The sequence below is a fragment of the Spermophilus citellus genome (assembly GCF_964194105.1).
Source record: "Spermophilus citellus genome assembly, chromosome: 7".
In the NCBI taxonomy this organism is placed as follows: domain Eukaryota; kingdom Metazoa; phylum Chordata; class Mammalia; order Rodentia; family Sciuridae; genus Spermophilus; species Spermophilus citellus.
In genome coordinates this window covers 27,234,349-27,256,579 of record NC_138188.1, presented here as the reverse complement: position 1 = coordinate 27,256,579, position 22,231 = coordinate 27,234,349, and the positions used below count along the sequence as shown (strand labels likewise).

The following is a 22,231-nucleotide window of genomic DNA, read 5'->3' as shown; positions in this document are numbered from 1 at the left end:
TGGATGGAAGAGGATACAGAGTATAGAAAACTTGGCTCATAACAGTAATAAAACCAGCATGGTATTGGCACCAAAACAGGCTGGTAGACCAATGGTACAGAATAGAGGACACAGAGACTAACCCTCAAAATTACAATTATCTTATATTTGACGAAGGTGCCAAAAACATGCATTGGAGAAAAGATAGCCTCTTCAAAAAAAATGGTGCTGGAAAAACTGGAAATCCATATGCAACAAAATTAAATTAAACCCCTATCTCTCACCATGCTCAAGACTCAACTCAAAGTGGATCAAGGACTTAGGAATTAAGCCAGAGACTCTGCATCTAATAGAAGAAAAAGTAGGCCCTAATCTTCATTATGTGGGATTAGGCCCCAACTTTCTTAATAAGACTCCTATAGTGCAAGAATTAAAACTAAGAATCAATAAATGGGATGGAATCAAACTAAAAAGTTTCTTCCCAGCAAAGGAAATAATCTGTGAGGTGAACAGAGAGCCTACATCCTAGGAGCAAATTTTTACCCCTCACACATCAGATAGAGCACTAATCTCTAGAGTATATAAAGAACTTGTCATGAACAACTAATAAAAAAAATAGTGTCAGTATCTACAGTCTTAATTCTTATAAATGTTTTCTAAATATTCTACGTATAGGAGTATCATGTCATGGTTTTAGATAAAAATAGATACATTTGAGTGCTTCTTAAATTACTTTTTAATGATTATTTCTTCTGAAAGTGGAAAGGCTATTGCTTATTGTTTATTTCTTTCTTAAAAAACAGAGAATAAATGATATTATTCTTAAAAAAAAAGTTAAGCACTGAAAAAACAACACAATCAACAAATGGGCCAAGGACCTGAACAGGCACTTCTCAGAAGAGGATATACAATCAATCAACAAATATATGAAAACATGCTCATCATCTTTAGCAATCAGAGAAATGCAAATCAAAACTACTCTAAGATATCATCTCACTCCAGTCAGAATGGCAGCTATTATGAAGACAAACAACAAGTGTTGGCGAGGATGTGGGGAAAAAGGTATACTCATACATTGCTGGTGGGACTGCAAATTTGTGCAGCCAATGTGGAAAGCAGTATGGAAAGCTGGAATGAAATCACCATTTGACCCAGCTATCCCTCTCCTTGGATTATACCCAAAGGACTTAAAAACAGAATACTACAGGAACACAGCCACATCAATGTTTATAGCATCACAATTCACAATAGCTAAACTGTGGAGCCAACCTAGATGCCCTTCAGTGGATGAATGGATAAAAAAATGCGGCATATATACACAATGGAATTTTACTCAGCAATAAAAAAGAATAAAATCTTGGCATTTGCAGGTAAATGGATGGCGTTGGAAAAGATAATGCTAAGTGAAGTTAGACAATCCCAAAAGAACAAATGCTGAATGTTTTCTCTGATATAAGGAGGCTGACTTATAGTGGGGTAGGGAGGGGGAGCATGAGAGGAATAGATGAATTCTAGATTGGGCAGAGGGGTGGGAGGAAAAGGGAGGGGGCAGGGTACTAGCAAGGATGGTGGAATGTGATAGTCATCATTATCCAAAGTACATGTATGAAGACACAAATTGGTGTCAACATACTTTATATACAGATATAAAATATTATGTTGTATATGTGTAATAAGAATTGTAATGCATTCTGCTGTCATTTATTTTTTAAAAAAATCAATAAAAATACTTGGCTAATTTTTATTTTGAGATAGGGTCTTGTTTTTTTTTTTTTTTAAATATTTATTTATTTTTTCTTAGTTCTCGGCGGACACAACATCTTTGTTTGTATGTGGTGCTGAGGATCGAACCCGGTCCGCACGCACACCAGGCGAGCGCGCTACCGCTTGAGCCACATCCCCAGCCCAGAGATAGGGTCTTGTTATGTTGCCCGGGATGGCCTTGAACTCACAATCTTCCACACACAGCCTCCCAAGAAGACCCCAGTCATTTTAGATGTAATTTTTGACAAGTTGTGCTACCAGAAAATGTGGTATCTATGCCAAACACTCTAACATCTAGAGGTAAGAAAGGAAGGTTCTCTGTTTTTACCAATTTATCAAATTTTAGCATTATTTGCAGATAAGAAGAATTCATATTTCCTTGACTATCATATAAATTCAGGTTCTACAGTCTAAGGGCTAAGATATAGTGGTTGGTCACCATAGTGGGAAAGATGTCTATTTTGTGGGGGTACTATAGTACAAGGTGATTAGATAGTACACAAGTGCATACATACACATTCCTTACTCAGAGTGGTTCTTAGTCAACAATGTGACAGACATTTTGGATTAAATTATAGACATAATGAAAGGGTCCTTGTTTGGCCTATTAAGAAGTCATATCAACACTCTCCATACCCTCCATCGGGAGCTCAATGTGGGACTGCTGTGCAGTTGCAGGGAAGCACCTAGACTGCAAGGCAGATCTCCCAATGTGTTCTGGAAGTCTCAGAGTTAGCGGCTATGACTTTGTTACAATCTCATTTAGCTTCAACTTTGAAGGGCTTAAGAAAGATTCTGTTAATGAAGAGTGACAGTTAGCTCAGGATGCTCTGAACCTGGTACATCAGAATCTGGAAGTCACCCTTTAGGTCTCAGAGGGATGGGTAGAAAAGAAAGAGAATAGAACAGCCTTAGGTAGAAGAGGCCATGGCAAGGAGGCGCAGGTGGAAGTTTTGCTTTCTTTGTCTCCATCACTTGCCACAAAGGAGCCGAGGGAAAGGAGTAAGGTGAAGTCACAGCACAATACCCCTCATTTCTTCTGAGATCAACCTGGAGACTTTATCTGCCAGCTGTGCATATCTTGCCAGTATGTTCTCATAGGAAGGCATGGCTCTTCCCTCTCCCTACTCACCTGTGTAGTTTTCAGCCTGTAAGTGCATGTCACAAAGCTTATGGATATAGCGGATATACATTTCTTCTTTGTTAATCTCAGACTTGTAAAAGTTCTGTGAGAAGGAAATACACATAAAATGAGAAAGTCTGCTATCTATGGAGGCCACACCTGAGTTCCAGGTAGCTATCCAGAGCCCAGAGTATACCGGGAGAAAAGGTCCTGGAGTTAGATAGAACTAGGAAAGGAAAGGACCAGGCAGAAGGAACACTTGCTGGGGATGGAATTGGTGGATTGTGGGAGTCCTCAGTGTTGTGAAAGAGGAAGAGCCCCACAGCAGATTAGGGATTAGGGCAGACTGGGAACAGGGTATGTCATGGTTGGTGGGACCTTGCAAAGAGGCCAAGTTAGAGCTCTGTCCAAAGCAAAGCTAATTTTATTCCTTCCCCAAGTGGGAAAGTATCTGGTTCAGGCCTCCAAGTAACAGAGTTGATACCCTGACTTAAATCTTCAGCCATTGTATTATAGAAGGCCAAGATAATCAGCATAGGATAGAAACTCCCCTAGACAGACAGGAGGAAGAGCTAGTGTCCTCTCACCATCAGGTTAACAGTGCAGCCGATCTTTTTATTCTCTGTCTCCTCTCCTTTCATGCAGTCCCTGGAAGGGAGAACAAAGATAAATACCTATGAAATGAAGCAGAACTACTGAAAGAATACATAAAAAAATTACAGTAACACTGGGTCATCATCATAACCAAATCTCAGATTAGGATGCCTTCCAACAGAAATCATGAACGAGTACTATACTGTGAGCTCCCTCTAAGCTTTGCATCCACTTCTTTGGGCTCAAATATCTCTGTTCTACTGAGATTCTTGTTCTGGTGGCAGAGTGCAGAGCCCAGATGCTATATCAAAGGCATTAAGTAGCACCTGCCAACATTCTTGGCACAGAATGACATGTCAGTCCCCCCAAAAGGAGGCATAGAACTCTCCTTAAAAGGAAAGTTTTAATTTTTGGATAGTGAATGGAAGCTAAGCCCTCTACTCAAGAGTCTAGCTTTAGAACCCTGTGGCCATTGCAATCATGGCATGGCTAATGGGCTCACCACATAATTGGCATTTCTACCTATGGTCTCTGCTCAATGCACTAGTCTTTGGAACCATATCTCACTAGAAGCAATAGGCCTGCTGCTTCTTTCTGATTCAGAGACAGCATTAGCCAGGGTTGGGCTACATTCATACCTAGAGGGTCTGGGTGTAGCAAGGGTCAGTGCTGGCCTGTGAGAGACAGAACAATGGGGACACTGAGAAGGATTCTTCCCAAAGGAGATAGGGGACTAGTCACAGCCAGGCTTGTCTGGGAAGGAGCAAAAGCCTGGCATAAGGAGATGAAAGGCAGTGAGCACCAGACTGGTGAATCCAGAAAGAAGCCTCCTGTACACACAGCCAGAGTCACTGAATCTCTGTATGGTTATTTGGCAAACCCAGTTCTCCTTACCTTCCCAGAACACAGTGGGAAGACTCTGACATGGCTACTTTGAAAGGAAGAGATATTGAAAATTCACGCCACTGTGATATCAGGGCTTTCCTATATATCTTTGTGCTCCACAACCACCTGCATTTCAATATCAAGCATCTCTTTCTCTTTCTTATTTTTGTGGTGCTGGGCACTGAACCTAGGGCCTTGCACATGCCTGGTAAGTACTCTACCACTGAACTACATCCCAGCCTTTCTTGCACTGTTGACAGCAACATCTTCTTTTTTGAGTGATTTTGTATCACTTCTGTATGGCTCATCAATAAAGAAGATAGCTTTTAATGTATTTGACTTGGGTGCAGCTAATGTTTTCCCTTTAGCTCTTTTTCCGGAGGGTGAGTAAGGAAGAACCTCTTGAAGGAGGCTTCTGAGGCAACAGGTGCACCCATGTGCACCTGTTTGCTGAGGTCTAGATCAGTGGCCAGGGTGTCCCTACTGCAACTGGAGGGGCCTAGGAAAGGAAGGTTCCATAAACTCCAGTTACCAATTGCAGGTAGGTGTTTTACTTAGAGACTCAAGGGCTTGGAAAACCTGTATGTCTATTTCTAAGAAAACCCTTCTAGGGTTCTTCTTCCCATCCTGGGAAACATGGGCGCAACCAATAAGTATCTTTATATCTCACTGATAGTGTCTTGGATTCACATAAAAGTTAATATAAAAGCTGAAGAGTCACTCCTCTGAATATACGAGGATATTTGCCAGTCTAAAATTAAGCCTCACACTGAAGTTCAGGAATATAACCTATTTATAATATTTGTAATTAATATATATAAATTTTAAAATTTCAATATTCGTTTTCTTAACAAATTCTTATTGAACTAAACTGCACTGGAGCAGAAGGAAAGATTTTCTTGGTTTTTGCCTGGTCTTCCTAGTGAATTCATCTTATCAATCATTATTTACTATGTACCTGCCAGAGGCAATCTCCATGTAGGTGAATAGGGGAAAATGGACAAGGCTCTTGTCTTTAAGGAGTTGGCTCTTTCTGTGATAACTGATAATCAACAAGGTATGCACTGAATGCCAGGTGAGCTTTTAGCTTGGAAAACCTTTTTTATGGGGATGGGTTGGGTTGGAAGACTCTCTTAGGAAAGGATATAGCGTGTAGAGAATTCTGATGGAAAAAATATGAGTGGTGACAACATGGATGAGGAGAATCAAACTCATTTTTTTTTGGACTGGGGATTGAACCCAGGGGCACTTTACCACCAAGCTACATCACCATTCCTTTTTATTTTATTTTGAGACACAGTCTCAATAAGTTGCTGAGGCTGTTTTTGAATTTGTGATCTTCCTGCTTCAGTCTCCTGAGCAGGAGGATGGGATTCATATGTCACCTGGTACTAATACATGACCCAAGAGAACTTTGAGTTGCTTTTCCAGGGACTGGGGACTTCCCTTTTTCATGCCTACATTCTCTGCTTGAAGTAAGTCTATTTATACAGATGGCATCACTGAAGCTTTTTTATAAACCAATTTTTTTAAAAAACGACAGCAGAATGTATTACAATTCTTATTACACATATATAGGACAATTTTTCATATCTCTGCTCTATCTAGAGTTCATCTTTTCCTCCCATGCACCCCCTCTCTACCCCACTATGAGTCAGCCTCCTTGTATCAGAGAAAACATTCAGCATTTGTTTTTTTTGGGGGGATTGGCTAACTTCACTTAGCATTATCTTCTCCAGTGCCATCCATTTACCTGCAAATGCCATGATTTTATTCTCTTTTACTACTGAATAATATTCCATTGTGTATATATGTCACATTTAAAAAATCCATTCATCTACTGAAGGGCATCTAGGTTGGTTCCACAGTTCAGCTATTGTGAATTGTGCTGCTATAAACATTGATGTGGCTGTGTCCCTGTAGTATGCTGTTTTTATGTCCTTGGGTATAGGCCAAGGGGAGGGATAGCCGGGTCAAATGGTGGTTCCATTTTTTCTTTTTTTTTTTAGCATGGTTCTTGAGTCAGCTAGATCTGTGTTCAACTTCTGAAAATATCCCTTCCCATTGTTGTGTCCTCATTAGTAAGAAGAAGGACAACCCTTTAGGGATCTTAATGGGATTAGAGACAATGCATATAAAGCACTAACATGGTAGATTTTCAGTAGATGGGAGCCAACATAAACATCATGACGTTTCCTTCTATGTTGACAAGGAACAATGAAGAGAGGATGGTATTTGGAGTGAGAATACTGGGGACTGGAAGGAGTTGGGCTTGTGAGTTGGGCAAAGGCCAGTTCAAGAAGGGCATCTGATGTCATGTGAAAGACTGAGGACTTGTTTTGTAGGTACAACCACTGAGATAAAAAAAAAAAGAATAAATTGGTTTTGGCCAGAATTTGAGTTCCTTGTAGAGGGTAATTAAGAAAATCAAACAGCCAGATAGAAGTAGGCTGTGAAACTGAAGAAATTAATTTCTTTTCCTTATGGTAAACCACAGTGAATAAGGCCAACGTAAGTGCTGCAATAAGGGGGAGATGATGAAATTTGCCCATCTCTCTTCCCTGTCTGATGGCAGGTAGAGAAAAGGCTGAGGACCTGTCATAAGAAAGGAATTCCTTGTTCTAAAAGGGGTCCCAAAAAGGTTACCTTTGACTTTGTCAGTCCCAGTAAAAATAGGCCAAATCTTAGCTATGCTACAGAAAGAGGGGATACTCAGGATGTGAACACATTTTTCAGGAATTTCATTTCTATAGCCAGACCAGTACACTGGACCTGAGTCTTCTTTACCAGCACCTTCTACTTTAGCAGCAACTGGAGGTGGCCCAAACTCTCTCATTTCTTGATCCATAGGTTAAAATGCTACCCTTTGGTATCTCATAGCATTTTTCCTTGGAACCAGGTTTTGTTTATTTATCATTCCTATCCATTCCTCATCATCTTCTTGGCTCTCAAAAGGTACCCGTAGCCACCACTTGAACACTACTGAAAGAATTATTAAGGCTGTGATAGTCATTTCATTTTACTTTGGACTAATTCAAAAGCTATAAGGTGACTGGGAAGATAGGCTTTTATGGAGTAACTAATTTCACGCAAACTCTCGGCCTGAACATATATAAAGATCAGAGCTCACAGGTTGTTTCCTCTCATGTTTAGGATCAGGGGATATAAATAGACTTACTTTAAGCAGAAAATGTAGGCATGTAAAAGGGAGGTCCCCAGTCCCTGGAAAAGCAACTCAAAGTCCTCGTGGATATATTGATACCAGGTGACATATGAATCTGAGGAGGGTCTGCACTAAGGAATTATAGCAGTTCTCTGCCTTGCTCTGGAGATAGCTTTTCTTTTCTTTTTTTCTTTTTTTTTTAAAGAGAGAGTGAGAGAGGAGAGAGAGTGAGAGAATTTTTAATATTTATTATTATTTTTTTTTAGTTCTCGGCGGACACAACATCTTTGTTTGTATGTGGTGCTGAGGATTGAACCCGGGCCGCACGCATGCGAGGCGAGCGCGCTACCGCTTGAGCCACATCCCCAGCCCCATGGAGATAGCTTTTCTCTTCCTTCTTGCTGTGCCTATTCATCTGAGCCTTGACATTTCTGGATGAAAGGTGAGATGATTGCAGATCCCTGGGATACCTCCTGGATACATGTACCCACATTTTAGAGGGGGACTTCAGGAAGTCTTGCCTACTCCTGAGAGAAGTCTCTGTTCCTTGTCATCAGACCTAATGGCGATGCTACCCAATACCAGAACAGTCTTCTCCATGAAGGGCACACAGTCTCAGTTTTAAGGTCAAGGGAATGCCCTTGAAGGAGAGAGTATCCTGAAAGAGATCAGGCAGATGCCTGAGAAAATACCTGTAGTCAAGAAGGCGTTCCATGAGGCGGGTTACTGAGGTCACAAAGGAAATGCCTGTTTCTCGCCATGTTTCCTGTTCAACCTTCTCCAGCAGGCTATTGGTGGAGAGGAATGAAACACAATTCATGAGCTTTTTCTGAGAAAAAGAATTGAGATTCAAGAGTCTGTGAGGGCTGTGATGGATCTGGAGGCAGCAGACTTACCACACCATAGTCTTACCTGGGGTAGGGCCCAAATAGCTGGGTTCTACTCCATGCAGCAGAAAGCAAAGACAAGGAAGTTATTGAATTGGCAGCAACAAATGAACACATCTCTCATTTCCATGTATGTGTTCCTAAGGATGCCACTGAGTTATAAGTGAGGAAAGGGTTCAAAGCCCCAGTCCCCTTAAGCTATTCTATGAGGTTTCTTCTCAAGGAGAAGCTGAGTAAGGGCCCAGAGGGATAATCCTTGCTCTACCAATTGGCTCACTGTCTCTATTGCTGCCCAGAGCTATCTTCAGCAAACAGAAATCAACTTCTTTATGTAAATCAAGGGAAAGATTCCCCACTAGCATTGGGTGTCTCAGTATAAGGGAGAGTGAACAAAATGTGCCAGATTAATACCAAAGTCTTAATACTCAGGTCTTTTTGTGTTTTGATAGCTCCCTCTTTTATAATCTCAGGAAGCATCTGGATTCTCCAAAACACCTGGCTTTCAGCTCTTCTGGAGTTCCAAGTCTCTTCTAGAGGATGATAACCTAAACTTTTTGCTTGCTCCAGTAACAAGTCCAGCTCCAGGTTCTTACAGCATATAACTCTATTCCTGATTCCTTTATTGCTCTCTAAGCTTATGAAAGTCTTATGGAATGGCTGGCCCAATTAGGGATAATCACTAGGGACTAAAATCCACACCGTGGCTCTGCTACAGTGATGACACTCTCTGCACAGAGTATTAGCTTGGGCCAGGGCATTAGGGAAAGTGAGGGTTTCCCACATGATCCTTGTTGTTAGAGAAGGCAAAACCACTGACTGGGGGCCTATGAATTGTGTGAACAAGGCCAGTATACTAGCATTTTCAAACCATTATACAGAGCTCTGCTGTCTTGGACAGGAAGAGGGGTCCTGTGAAATGGGAAATGCTGGTCACTACCCTCCTTTTGTAGATTTTTCACACCTTTCTGCACACTAAGAATTTGAGAGGACCTTTAATAAAGAGGCTTATTCATTTTTGTTTAATTGAATATTTTCTAAACTAGTTAGACCACGATTCAACTTTTTCCCCCCAGTATGTCTATAAACATCTTTCCAAAACACAATCTGGAAATGCTGCTCTATTTTATCCGTGGCCATCAATTCTCAGACTGATTTTAAAATGTTTTGCAAACACTATTTGGTCAGGTAATTAATAATAGTGGGTTGTGTGTGTGTGTGAGATATTCTTTTTTTGTGGTTATTACTTTTTCCTTTGTTGTAAAGTCATTTTCTAGTGACCCAGGAAGATATTTCTTCCACAATTAAAAAATGTACCTTCAGTTAAAAGAGAAATACTAAAGAATGAATTCATTTTCATAGATTATTATTATTATTTAAATGTCAAATAAATCCACACTTTATCTTATGGTAAATGAACAATATGGGCAGGATACTGCAGAGAGATTTCCCCTTCTCGAAACTGGAAAATCTGGGTCTTCTTTCTAGAGGTGCCTTTTACTGGTCAGGTAACTGAGGACATGCTGGCACTTCCCTGAATCCAGTTCATCACTTCTAAAGTGGTAAGGAGGATAATCTCTGCCCTGCCCACATATCAAGTGTGTTGTGAGGATCTAGTAAAATGAGAAATATCCATACATTTTTAAACTGTAAAGTTCTAAGTAAACATTCAATATTATCACTGGAAAACACTTTAGAGGTTAGTCTTAAAAATGGTACTAAGACAAAGTTTCAAAGCTGGAAATGATGAATAAGATGGGAGAATATTCTAGAGCTTAGATTTCATTTTTTAAAGGAAATACAACATCACTATTACATGGGAGGGCAGTTTCTGAGTTCCTTCTTTGATCTTAGCCCTTGGCAAGTCCTCTAAGGCCTGTTGGCCTCCATTTAATTCAAGACAGAAGCCATGAAACAATGGACCTGGGAGAGCACTGGCATTATTTAATATAACCACCTAATTTCACAAACAGGGAAATTAGCCTGGAGATGGCGGTGGGTGACATGTTTAAGAGCCCATTGCAGTGTTTTTCAAACTAACTGTAATATCTTACGAAGGAGGGAAAATAGAATCCTTCTTTTTGTGTGTGTGGTATTGGAGATTGAACCCAGGGCCTCCTATACATTAGGCAAGTTACTCTACTACTGAGCTACAGGTTCTAGCCCTTTTTAAAATTTTTTATTTTGATTCAAGGTCTAAATTGTCCAGAATGGCCTCAAACTTGTGATTCTCCTGCTTCAGTTTTCCAAGTAGCTGGAATTATAGGTGTGTACCACTGTACCCTGGCTGGAGTCCCTTTTTAAGAAGAGAACCCCCACCTCCCACAATGCCAGTGTCAAGACCTAAACTATGATTGACTTCTCATGATCTGTTTGCTCAAATGGATGCAGTGCATATTGTGAGATATACAATCATCCTTTTCCTGAGCTCTTCAGTAACATGGCAATCCCTGAGAAAGCTTGCTTTCTTGTTGAAAGAGGTAAGCACTGCTACCACCAGGAACAATAGGGTCTCTCCTGATACCCAACTTTGGCAGCCTGCCCAGTGCAGGTCTAATCTCCTCCCTTCATTAGCCTGCTTTATTCCTTCCCCCAACATGGAACACCTGGGGCTGGAGCTGCTTACAGAAGGCTGAAGAGCTCCCTGTAGCTTTCATCGCCTTTCCCCTCTGATACCATGCTGTCCAGCTTGTCAATCAGCTCGGCTTCCACCTAGAAGGAAGCAGAGATTTCATAAACTCAAACAGAATTGAGAGGAAGAATGGGAAATCTGTCCCCTTGCTGGGCAAGGTGGTGGAAAACTGCTTCCTGATTTTATCCATGCTCCAAATAAATTCCAGGGAAGACAAGATTTCATCTACAGCGCCAAAAAAAACCATGATGACTTCCCCAATCAGAAAGTCCTCTTACCCTAGTGGTTTAAGTTAGACGTAGAACTTAAGGTTTCATGTACCCCTTTCCCAATCTAGGGGCAAAGAAAAGTATTTTGGATCCAAAAAAGGCCTTTGTCAAATGTTTATTTTATTTTAAAAATATTCATTTAAAAGAATCTATAAATAAACTATGTTGGGTTATAACTTTACCCTCTATTCAGCCAATCAAAAAGGAAGCTTGTTGGGTAGTTGGTCTTCAGTGTAATGAGGCTGACATTAGTTGGGATAGAATGAGATATGAATTATTTCCTTCAGAGCTTTTCCTCCAGGACAACAGGGTCCAGTGTTTGTACTCATAGGATCTAAAGCCCTTGGGGCCACTCTCCCTGTCACTGGGCCCCTAAACTATGAGGAGGAATACTACATTGTTTCTAATCCATGGACCTGCAGGGGCATTTGGCAGTGCTTGGCCACTTTTCTAACAGGCCTCATTGGATTTACTCTGAGGTAAAAAATTTGTTATAAGTGACAGAGATAAAAAAATCTTTTTATCCTTCATTAGCCTTTAATGTGTGTTACTGTTTATTGATATAGATATTTCATATAAACAATAAAAAATCTCAGCATGACTACATTAAATAATGTTCCCCTAAAAGCATTTTCTCATTCCACACAGGGTAAGAGAATTTTAAGGAAAAGTAATAAAAAGAACAACTGATTCAGTAATATAATTGAAGGCAGGTAGGGTTTGTTAAATCCCACCAGCAGAAAATGAGAATGAATGAATATGGCTTTTTAAAATAATGGCCCGCCACATGGTCAGGAAGGAACTTACAATGCTAGGGCCATATACTTATTATTTGGCCTGATGAGTTAGCTGCTTGAATACACATTAAAGAGGAAACAAATTCTGAGAGCAGGGGTCCTCAGAAATCGATGCTATCCTGCTCTCTCAGGGCAGAGAAGATAAAGCCAGGTGGATCTGGATATAGAAGCCAAATATTTTACTCCCAGTTCAAAGCATGTCTTGCCTCACTAGGTCAACCATTGGCTAAAACGAAGGGTCTGATTATAGCAAGGGATCTCTTTTCACACATGAAGGTACAGGTAGACTGTGCTTTCCAGAAAAATGCAAAGATGGCAGAGGTAACCTCAAGTAGTAGAATACAAACACTGCCAATGAGGTAGAGCAATCAGTCCACTAGACTCTAAAGGTTTTCAAAACTGATCCCTGGGCCAGCAGCCTTAGTCTTAAGATCTGTGGTAAAGATCTTAAGACTTTAATAATCTTAAGACTTTTTAATCCAAATTCTCTGGCCTCCTCAGGCCTTCTGTATTAGAAACTCAGAATGGAGGTGGAAGTTAGCAATATGTTTTAACAAAACATCCAGGTTGCTCTGATGCTTATTCATGTTATAACTCGAATTAGGGAAAGGAACTGGTAATGGAAGGATATGGAGGCAGAGCTGATGAAGGAAAAAGTTGTTAAGAGAAATCTAAAGATCAATGCAGGCTAATTTGATGACTTCAAGTCAAGAAAAAGAAGTTCTTCAAATATATCATGTCATAATTATTAATATTGACCATAAGGTTTGCAATGTTACTTTTATTGTTATTCGTTCAACATTTGTTTGCAGTATAACCAGCTGCGTAGTTCTGCACAAGTATTTACCTCTCTTAAGTCTAGGTTTCCTCATTTGTGAAATGGGAATGGTGGTAACATTCTTCTTTGGTGTCACTGTGCCCTGAATCTTGGGAACTGCTTAATGAATGTTAGTTTTGATTTTCATCTCCATGAGCCCCACCATGCCCTAGACCCTACAATGAGTCTAAGAGAGAAAACACACAATAAATAGTACTGGTATCGGAGAGGTCATCATCTTTCAGGGGAGCAGTATCACAGTTTAGCCTGGTCAATATTTAGATGGGGCACACATAGCAAAGGAGTCTGGGATCTGAGAAACCATTAATAAAGCTTCTTCTTATAGTGCTACAACAGCACAGGAAAAATCAAGAATGTGAAGAGAGAGCCTACAGAATGGGAAAAAATATTTGCTCACTACTCTTCTGACAGAAAATTAATAACCAGAATATATAGAGAACTCAAAAAACTTTGCCCCAACCCCTCTCCCATGATAACCCAATTAAAAAATGGACAAAGAACCAAACAGATGCTTCTCAAAAGAAGAAACGCAAATGGCCAACAAATACATGAAAAAGTGTTCAATATCATTAGCAATTTGAGAAATGAAAATAAAAATTACACATATTTCATTTCACTTCAGTTAGAATGGCAGTCATCAAGAATACAAACAATAACAAATGTTGGAGAGGATGTGGAGAAAAAGAAACACTTTTACACTGTTGGTGGGATTGTAAATTATTACAACCACCATGATAATCAGTTTGGAGGTTCCTCAAAAAACTAGGAATGGAACTACCATTTGACCCAATATACAACTCTATGGTAATTATCCTAAAGAATTAAAGTAAGAACACTATAGTGATACATGCATACCCATGTTTATAGTAGCACAATTCACAATAGCCAAGTTATGGAACCAGCCTGGGCATCTGTCAATGGATAAATGAATAAAGAAAACGGACACACACACACACACGCGCGCGCGCGCGCGTGCGTGTGTGTTTCAGCCAGGAAGAATAGATTATGTCAATTGTAGGGAAATGGATAGAACTTGAGAACATTATGTTAAATGAAATAAACCAAACTCAGAAAGTCAGAGTCATATGCTTTCTCTCATATGTGGAAGACAGGGAGGAAAAAGACAAAGAAAGGTGGCAGGGAGGGGGATCTCATGAAAATCAAGAGGAGACAGTAAAGTAGAAGAAAGGGACCAGGGGCCTTGGGGCTGGGGGAGGGGAAGTAAAGGAGAAATACTGGGGAACAATATTGGCCAAATTATAGTTATACTAGGATTATAATACATCAATAAAATGACATAAAAATAGTACTATAAAAACTTAAGAACTGTTTTGCTCTTTGGATCCAATGATTATAGATTGAGAAGTTTACCTAAGAAAATAGGAATGGGTGGTTTTGCAATATTAATAGTAAGTTTTTAAAACTAGGAGCTTGACTATTATATATATTGTAACATAGTTATGCAATGGAATAACATGTAGCCTCTAAACTGAGAGTGCAGTATAGAGGAGCATTAAGAGACATGAAGAGGTAGGTGTGACAAATTGCTACCAAAATGAGGGATTACAAACCAACATATACAACAATTCATTTTTTTAAATAAAAAATTCTAAGTATTGGAAAAAAGGACTAAAAAAACACCATAAACTGCTCCCCCTAAGTTGTTAATAATGCTAGGAATTTGAGTTAAAATTTTTCATTACAGTTTATTTGCATTTAAAAAATTATTTTTTAGTTGTAGGTGGACACAATACCTTTATTTTTATGTGGTGCTAAAAATTGAACCCAGTGCCTCACTCATACTAGACAAGCTATTTACCACTGAGTCACAACTCCAGCCCCTTATTTGCATTTTTAATTCTTCTATATTAATCATTATTTTGCAATTAGAAAAATGTATTTTTAGTAAGTTGTAAAAAGTATGGAAATGGATAACAGAATCAAAACTGTAAAAAAATACAATCAGAACTAAGACCAAAAGTCATTGAATTTTAGCGACTTGAAAGTTATAGATTACTTTCAAGAGAACACTTTTAACAAAGGTGGGTGTGTAATACACAGGAGACTAAACCAACGGGAAGGTAGAAAGTAGAAAACAGGGATTAAGAGCAGACTATGCTTTAAAAAGAGTTGATGGTAAAGGGAAGCACAGCAATATTTTCCTAACTAGGAACAAAAGTGTTTACTTGGCTTGCTGGATATTAATTATTCATGACAGTCTTACTGGGAAAAAGAACATAGCTCCTGCCCTGAGTCTTGAGATATGACTTCCAACTTAAGTGTTTTACAAAGTAACCTTTTAATTCAGTGTTAGGGATGGTGGAATACTGCACAGCTCCTTCTTAGTAGACTTGGATAACCTATATGGTAGTTCTGCAAAGTTATACATTTCTTGGTTACTGGGTTTTTGCCCAGTAGTTGTGTGCTTTGCATAATTAGAAGGCACAAGGCTGTGAAAGTACAGAAAAGCCACAGTTCTTTTTTGTTGTTGTTTCCTGAAGTTATGAGGCATAAAATGGATTTATTTTAAATACTCTACCCATGATAAGACTATCTTTAAAACAACTAGCATTAGCACTGTATTTAATGGTGAAACATTGAATACTTTCCCCTAAGAACTAGGCAAGTATGTTCACTCACATCACTCTTTTTTTTTTTTTTTTTTTTGGTACTGGGGATTGAACTCAGAGGCACTTGACCACTGAGCCATATTCCCAGCCCTATTTTGTATTTTATTTAGAGATAGAGTCTCACTGAGTTGCTTAGTGCCTCACTTTTGCTGAGGCTGGCTTTGAACTTGCAATCCTCCTGCCTCAGCCTCCCAAGCTGCTGGAATTATAGGCATGTGCCGCGGCATCTGGCTACTCATATCACTCTTATTTAACAGCATACCAGATATCTGATCTGTTGCAATAAAACAAGAAAAATAAATAAGAGATATACAGATAAGAAAGAAAGAAATCAAACTATATTTATAGACAACATGATTGTCTAACAGAAAACCCTAAGGAATTTACAAAAATGTTTCTAGAACTAATAAATGAATTTAGAGAGGGTGCAGGATTTAAGATTAACATATAAAACTTAACTGCATTTCCATATGCTAACAACAAACAACTATAAAACAAAATTTAAAAATTAGAATAATTTATGACTGTGAAAAAACAAATACATGTAAATTTAACAACATATAGTATGATCTGTATGATAAAACTATAAAACACTGATAAAGTAAACCAAAGAGCACTTAAATAAATGAAAAGTTTTCTTCATGGATTAAAAAACTCAGTATTACGATATCAGTTCTTCCCAGTTTGATCTATGGTCAATAAAATACAATTAAAATCCCAGCAGGGGAGTTGAGAAGATGGCGGGCTAGAGGCAGGCAGCATTCTGTGTTGCTCCAAGACCCAGGATTCTAGTAGTGGCAATACTGCTTCTCTGGGAGTGATAGACGACCTCCCAGAGGAATCATGGCTGCAGAAATCATGGCTGCCGGGCTGCACAGGACTCCAGACCTCAGCGTTACAGTAGGACTCCCGACCGCCCCTGCACAGGGACTCCAGCCACCACTCCCGAGGTGGATCCCATTTACCAACATGTGGCTCCTGCAGTTGCCTCTGTCTTGGGTCTCTGTAGCCACTGCCATAGTCCTCAACACATGGTAGCCTGCCTACAACTGGAGACTTTGCACAGGTTCTGAAGACAGCCGACAGCTACAACACTGCATGCCATAGAGTTGCATCTCTGAACACATCGCCCAACATCATCGCCCGGACCTCCTCACCCAAGCTGGCTCTCCATTGCTGAAAGCCACTGCCTCCATTTTTGGGTCACCTTCATTGCCATCTTTAGTTGGGGCAATTCCCAGTTTGGAACACTGGGTGGGTAGGTACCTATAATCGCCAACTGCCCCTGGGGGCAGCCACTAATCCAGCACAGTGACTGCACAATATAAAACAGCTCTCCAAGAAAGGTGCGCAGCCCCCAGAGCACAACCTACAAGACCTCCAGAGAGAAAGGTCCCTGATTAGGAAGTAGAAAGGGAGAGAGGGTGAGTGAGATACAGTTTAGAGACTAATTTAGAGACCAGAAACTGAGGTCTACAGGCAATATAAGGAGATAAGATCAGGTGCCCATGTCACACGAATGGACCCCAAAGGAGATCCTTGGGATGCAGTCTACCATTTGGGAACTGCCAGGAGCCATGCCCCACTTTCAGGTACTCTGCACCCAAGACTAACCCTCCCACCTAGGTAACCTTCACCATCCTGAGGGTAGAGATACCAGCAAAAAACAGACAACCCCACCTACTGGATGAGAAGAGAAGCAGGAAAGATTAATCTCCAACCAAAACATCCTTGTTTCTTCATTTGAGTTTTTTTTTCCTCCCTCTCTATTCTCCTGCCCTCACTTCCCCAACATATGTGAAACCAAATACTGTGCATGAATTAGGATATTGAGGACTAGGATGTCTGAATCATATATTACCATTATGTTTTATAGTATTTTTTCTCCTATTTTTACATTTTTTAACTTTTTTTCAAACTTATGTTTGTTTGTTTTATGTACTCTACTGTCTTTCCACTTACTTGTCTACTCAAAATTACTTCCTGTCTCTTCTGCTACTAACCACCTTCTTGAGATTCTTCTTCTTGAGATTCTTCTTTCACACTTTCTAAGATCTAATAACACTATATCTTCATCTCCTTCCCCCTCAACATCTCATCCTACACCTCACCTCTGGTTCTTTGTCCACCATCAGAAACAGTAAACCCTTTTGCAAACTTACTGTTTATATAGATAATAATTGAACTCACCACTTCTGCATATTGTGACCAAACTCTAAACATCTTAGTAGCAACTATTTAGTTTAAGGTTGTATGTTGTTTGCATTGGGATCTGTTAATATTGTCCTTTTCCTCAAAGGAGAGGTATTGGAACCCTGCAGGGGCACTGTAAGCATATAGGGTAAAAAACGGTAATGCCTCAGATTCCCAGTGCTACAAGGGAAGACACACTAACAACATGAAAAAACAAGGGAAGAAAGTGACCTAAACAAATCAAGAGGGCTGGGGATGTGGCTCAAACGGTAGCGCGCTCGACTGGCATGCGTGCGGCCCGGGTTCGATCCTCAGCACCACATACCAACAAAGATGTTGTGTCTGCCGAGAACTAAAAAATAAATATAAAAAAAATTCTCTCTCTTTCTCTCTCTCTCTCTCTCCCTCCCCCCCCACTCTCTCTTTAAAAAAAAAACAACAAATCAAGATACTATATTATTAGAATCCATGGCCAGCACAAACGAAGAAATTACAGAGAAGGAGTTCAGGGTGTACATAATTACAATGTTCTGTGAAGTAAGGATGATATAGGAGAGCAAATGCAGGCAGCAAAAGATCATTTTGACAAAGAGCTACATAGGCAAATACAGGAAGCAAAAGATTACTTCAATAAGGAGATAGAGGTTCTGAAAAAACAAACAAACAGAAATTCTTGAAATGAAAGAAACAATAAACCAAATTAAAAGATCAATTGAAAGCATCACCATAGCTTAGACCACTTGGAAGACAGAACCTCAGACAATAAAGACAAAATATATAATCCTGAAAAGAATGTAGACTACACAGTGAAGATGGTAAGAAAGCATGAACAGAACATTGAAGAAATATGGGACAGCATAAAAAGACCAAATTTAAGAGTTATTGGGATAGAGGAAGGCATAGAGTTCCAAACCAAAGGAATGAACAATCTATTCAATGAAATAATACTAGAAAAATTTTCAAACATGAAGAATGAATTGGAAAACCAAATACAAGAGGCTTACAGTATGCCAAATGTACAAAATCACAACAGGTCTACACCAAGGTACATTATAATGATAATATCTAGCATACAGAATAAGGAGAGAATTTAAAAAGCCACAAGAGAAAGTAATCTGATTATATACAGGGGAAACCAATTAGGATATCTGCAGAAAGCTAGAAGATCCTAGAACAACTTATACCAAGCTCTGAAAGAAAATGGATGCCAACCAAGAATCTATATCCAGCAAAATTAAGCTTTAGATATAATGATGAAATAATAGCCTTCCATGATAAACAAAAGTTAAAATAATTTACAACTAGAAAGCCTGCACTACAGAACATCCTTGGCAAAATATTACATGAGGAGGAAATGAAAAAACCACAATGAAAATCAGGTATTATATTAATTAACGAAAATCAGTTATTATATTAAAGGAAAAACTAATAAAAGGAGAAACCAAGTCAAGTTAAATGCCAAAAATAAACAAAAATGGCTGGGAATACAAATCATGTCTCAATAATAAACCTGAATGTTAATGCCTAAACTCACCAATCAAAATACATAGACTAGCTGACTGGATTGAAAAAAAAAAGATCCAACAATATACTGCCTCCAAGAGATTCATCTCATACAAAAAGACATCCACAGACTGTGAAAGGTTGGGAAAAATCATACCACTCACATGGACTGTGGAAACAAGCAGGGGTTTCCATCCTCCTATCAAATAAAGTAGACTTCAAGCTAAAGTTAATCAAAAGAAATAAAGAAGGACACTACATACTGCTCAAGGGAACCATACACCTCAACACATGAAAATTATAAATATATATGCCCCAAACAATGGAACATCTACATTCATCAAACAAACTCTTCTCAAGCTCAAGAATCAAATAGACCACAACACAATAATTCTGGGTGACTTTAACACACCTCTCTTCCAAACAAAAGCTGAACAAAGAAACTACAGAACTCAATAATACATAAAAGGACTTATCTGACATATATATAACATTTTATCCATCAATGAGTGAATACCCTCAGGAGCACATGGATCCTTCTCTAAAATAGACCATATATTTATTATGCCACAAAGAAACTCTTGGCAAATACAAAACAATAGAGATACTACTCTGCATTTTATCAGATCATAATGGAATAAAATTAGAAATCAATGATAAAATAAAAATAAAGCTACTGCAACACCTGGCAACTAAAAAATATGCTCTTGAATGAACAATGGGTTTCAAAAGACATAAAAGGGGAGGTTAAAAAATTCTTAGAGGTAAGTGAGAACACTGATACAATGTATCAAAATCTCTGGGACACTATGAAGGCAGTACTAAGAGGAAAGTTCACTGCATGGATTTCATTTCTTAAAAGAAGAAAAAGTCAACAAATAAATGACCTAACATTACATCTCAAAGCCCTAGAAAAAGAAGAACAAATCTATACCAAAAGCATTAGAAGACAGAAAATAATCAAAATCAGAGTTGAAATCAATGAAATTGAAACAAAAGAAACAATTGAAAAAAATTGACAAAACAAAAAGATGGTTCTTTGAAAAAAATAAATCAAACTGATAAACATTAGCCATGCTAATAAAGAGGAGGAGAGAGAAAATTCAAATTACTAACGTGATGAAAAAGAAAATATCACAACAGACATTACAGAAATACAGAAGATAATTAGAAATTATTTTGAGAATTTATACTCCAATAAAATAGAAAATATTGAAGGAATCCACAAATTTCTAGAGTCTTTATGATGTGCCCAAACTGAATCAGAATGACATACACAATTTAAACAGATCAATTTCAAGCAATGAAATAGAAGATGTCATCAGAATCCTACCAACCAAGAAAATCTCAGGACTAGATGAATACACAACTGAATTCTACAAGACCTTTAAAGAAAAACTAATACCAATACTCTGCAAATTATTGCATGAAATAGAAAAAGAGGGTACACTTCCAAAATCATTCTATGAGGCCAATATCACCCTGATTCCAAAACCAGGTAAAGACACATCAAAGAAAGAAAACTTCAGACCAATATTTCTAATGAACATACATGCAAAAAATTCTGGCAAATAGAATATAAAAACATATCAAAAAGACAGTGCACCATGATCAAATGGGATTCATCCCAGGGATGCAAGGGTGGTTCAACATACAGAAATAAATAAATGTAATTCATCACATCAATAGACTTAAAGATAAGAACCATATGATCACCTCCATAGATTCAGAAAAAGAATTTCACAAAATACAGCACCCATTGATCTTCAAAACACTATAAAAACTATCGATAAAAGGAATATATCTCAACACTGTAAACACTATATATGCAAAGCCCAAGGCCAACATCATTCTAAATGGAGAAAAATTGAAAGCATTCCCTCTAAAAATGGGAACAAGACAAGGATTCCCTCTTTCACCACATCTATTTAACATAGTTCTTGAAACAGTAGCCAGAGCAATTAGACAGACTAAAGAAATTAAGGGGATACAGATAAGAAAAGAAGAACTCAAATTAGCACTATTTGCTGATGATATGATTCTATGCCTAGAGGATCCAAAAAATATCACCAGAAAATTTCTAGAACTAATAAATGAATTCAGCAAAGTTGCAGGATATAAAATCAACACCCATAAATCAAAGGCATTTCTGTACATCCATGACAAATTCTCTGAAATGGAAACAAATAAAACTTCCCTATTTACAATAGCCTCAAAAAAATTACACTTGGAATCAACAAAAGAGGTGAAAGACCTCTACAATGAAAACTACATAATGCTAAAGACAGAAATCAAAAAAAGACCTTAGAGGATGGAAAGCTCTCCCTTGTTCTTGGATAGGCAGAATTAATATGTCAAAATGCCTAGAGGATCCACAAGCACTATACATATTTAATGCAATTCCAATCAAAATTCCAATTACATTCTTCATAGAAATAGAAAAAGCAGTCATGAAATTCATCTGGAAAAATAAGAGACCCAGAATAGGTAAAGCAATCCTTAGCAAGAAGAGTGAAGCAGGTGGCATCACTATACCAGACCTTAAACTATACTAAAGAGCAATAGTAACAAAAACAGCATGGTACTGGCACCAAAATAGACTGTAGACCAATGGTACAGAATAGACGACACAGAGACAAACCCACATAATTACAGTTATCTTAGGTTAGAGACAGCCTTTCAACAAATGGTTTTGGGAAAACTGAAAATCCTTATGCAACAAAATGAAATTAAACCCCTATCTCTCACCCTGCACAAAACTCAAAATAGATCAAGGATGTAGGAATTAAACCAGAGACCACATGCCTAATAGAAGAAAAAGTAGGCCCAAATTTCTTCATGTCAGATTATGCCCTGACTTCCTTAATAAGACTCCTATAGTACAAGAATTAAAATCAATAGTCAATAAATGGGATGGATTCAAACTAAAAAGCTTCTTCTCAGCAAAAGAAACAATCAGTAAGGTGAGTAGAGAGCC

General features: G+C 38.6%; 1 protein-coding gene across 1 annotated transcript in view; it reads right to left on the bottom strand.

The window, feature by feature from the left end:
• The window catches only part of DOCK3 (dedicator of cytokinesis 3), a 695,231-nt gene that overhangs the window by 32,066 nt on the left and 640,934 nt on the right, over positions 1–22,231 (bottom strand). The window contains exons 33-37 of the mRNA XM_081301421.1: positions 11,019–11,104; positions 8,421–8,447; positions 8,201–8,296; positions 3,454–3,514; positions 2,876–2,969 (exon numbers count right to left, since the gene is read on the bottom strand). Of these exons, the coding sequence (XP_081157547.1) occupies positions 2,876–2,969; positions 3,454–3,514; positions 8,201–8,296; positions 8,421–8,447; positions 11,019–11,104 (364 nt within the window). The remainder of the gene's footprint in view (positions 1–2,875; positions 2,970–3,453; positions 3,515–8,200; positions 8,297–8,420; positions 8,448–11,018; positions 11,105–22,231) is intronic.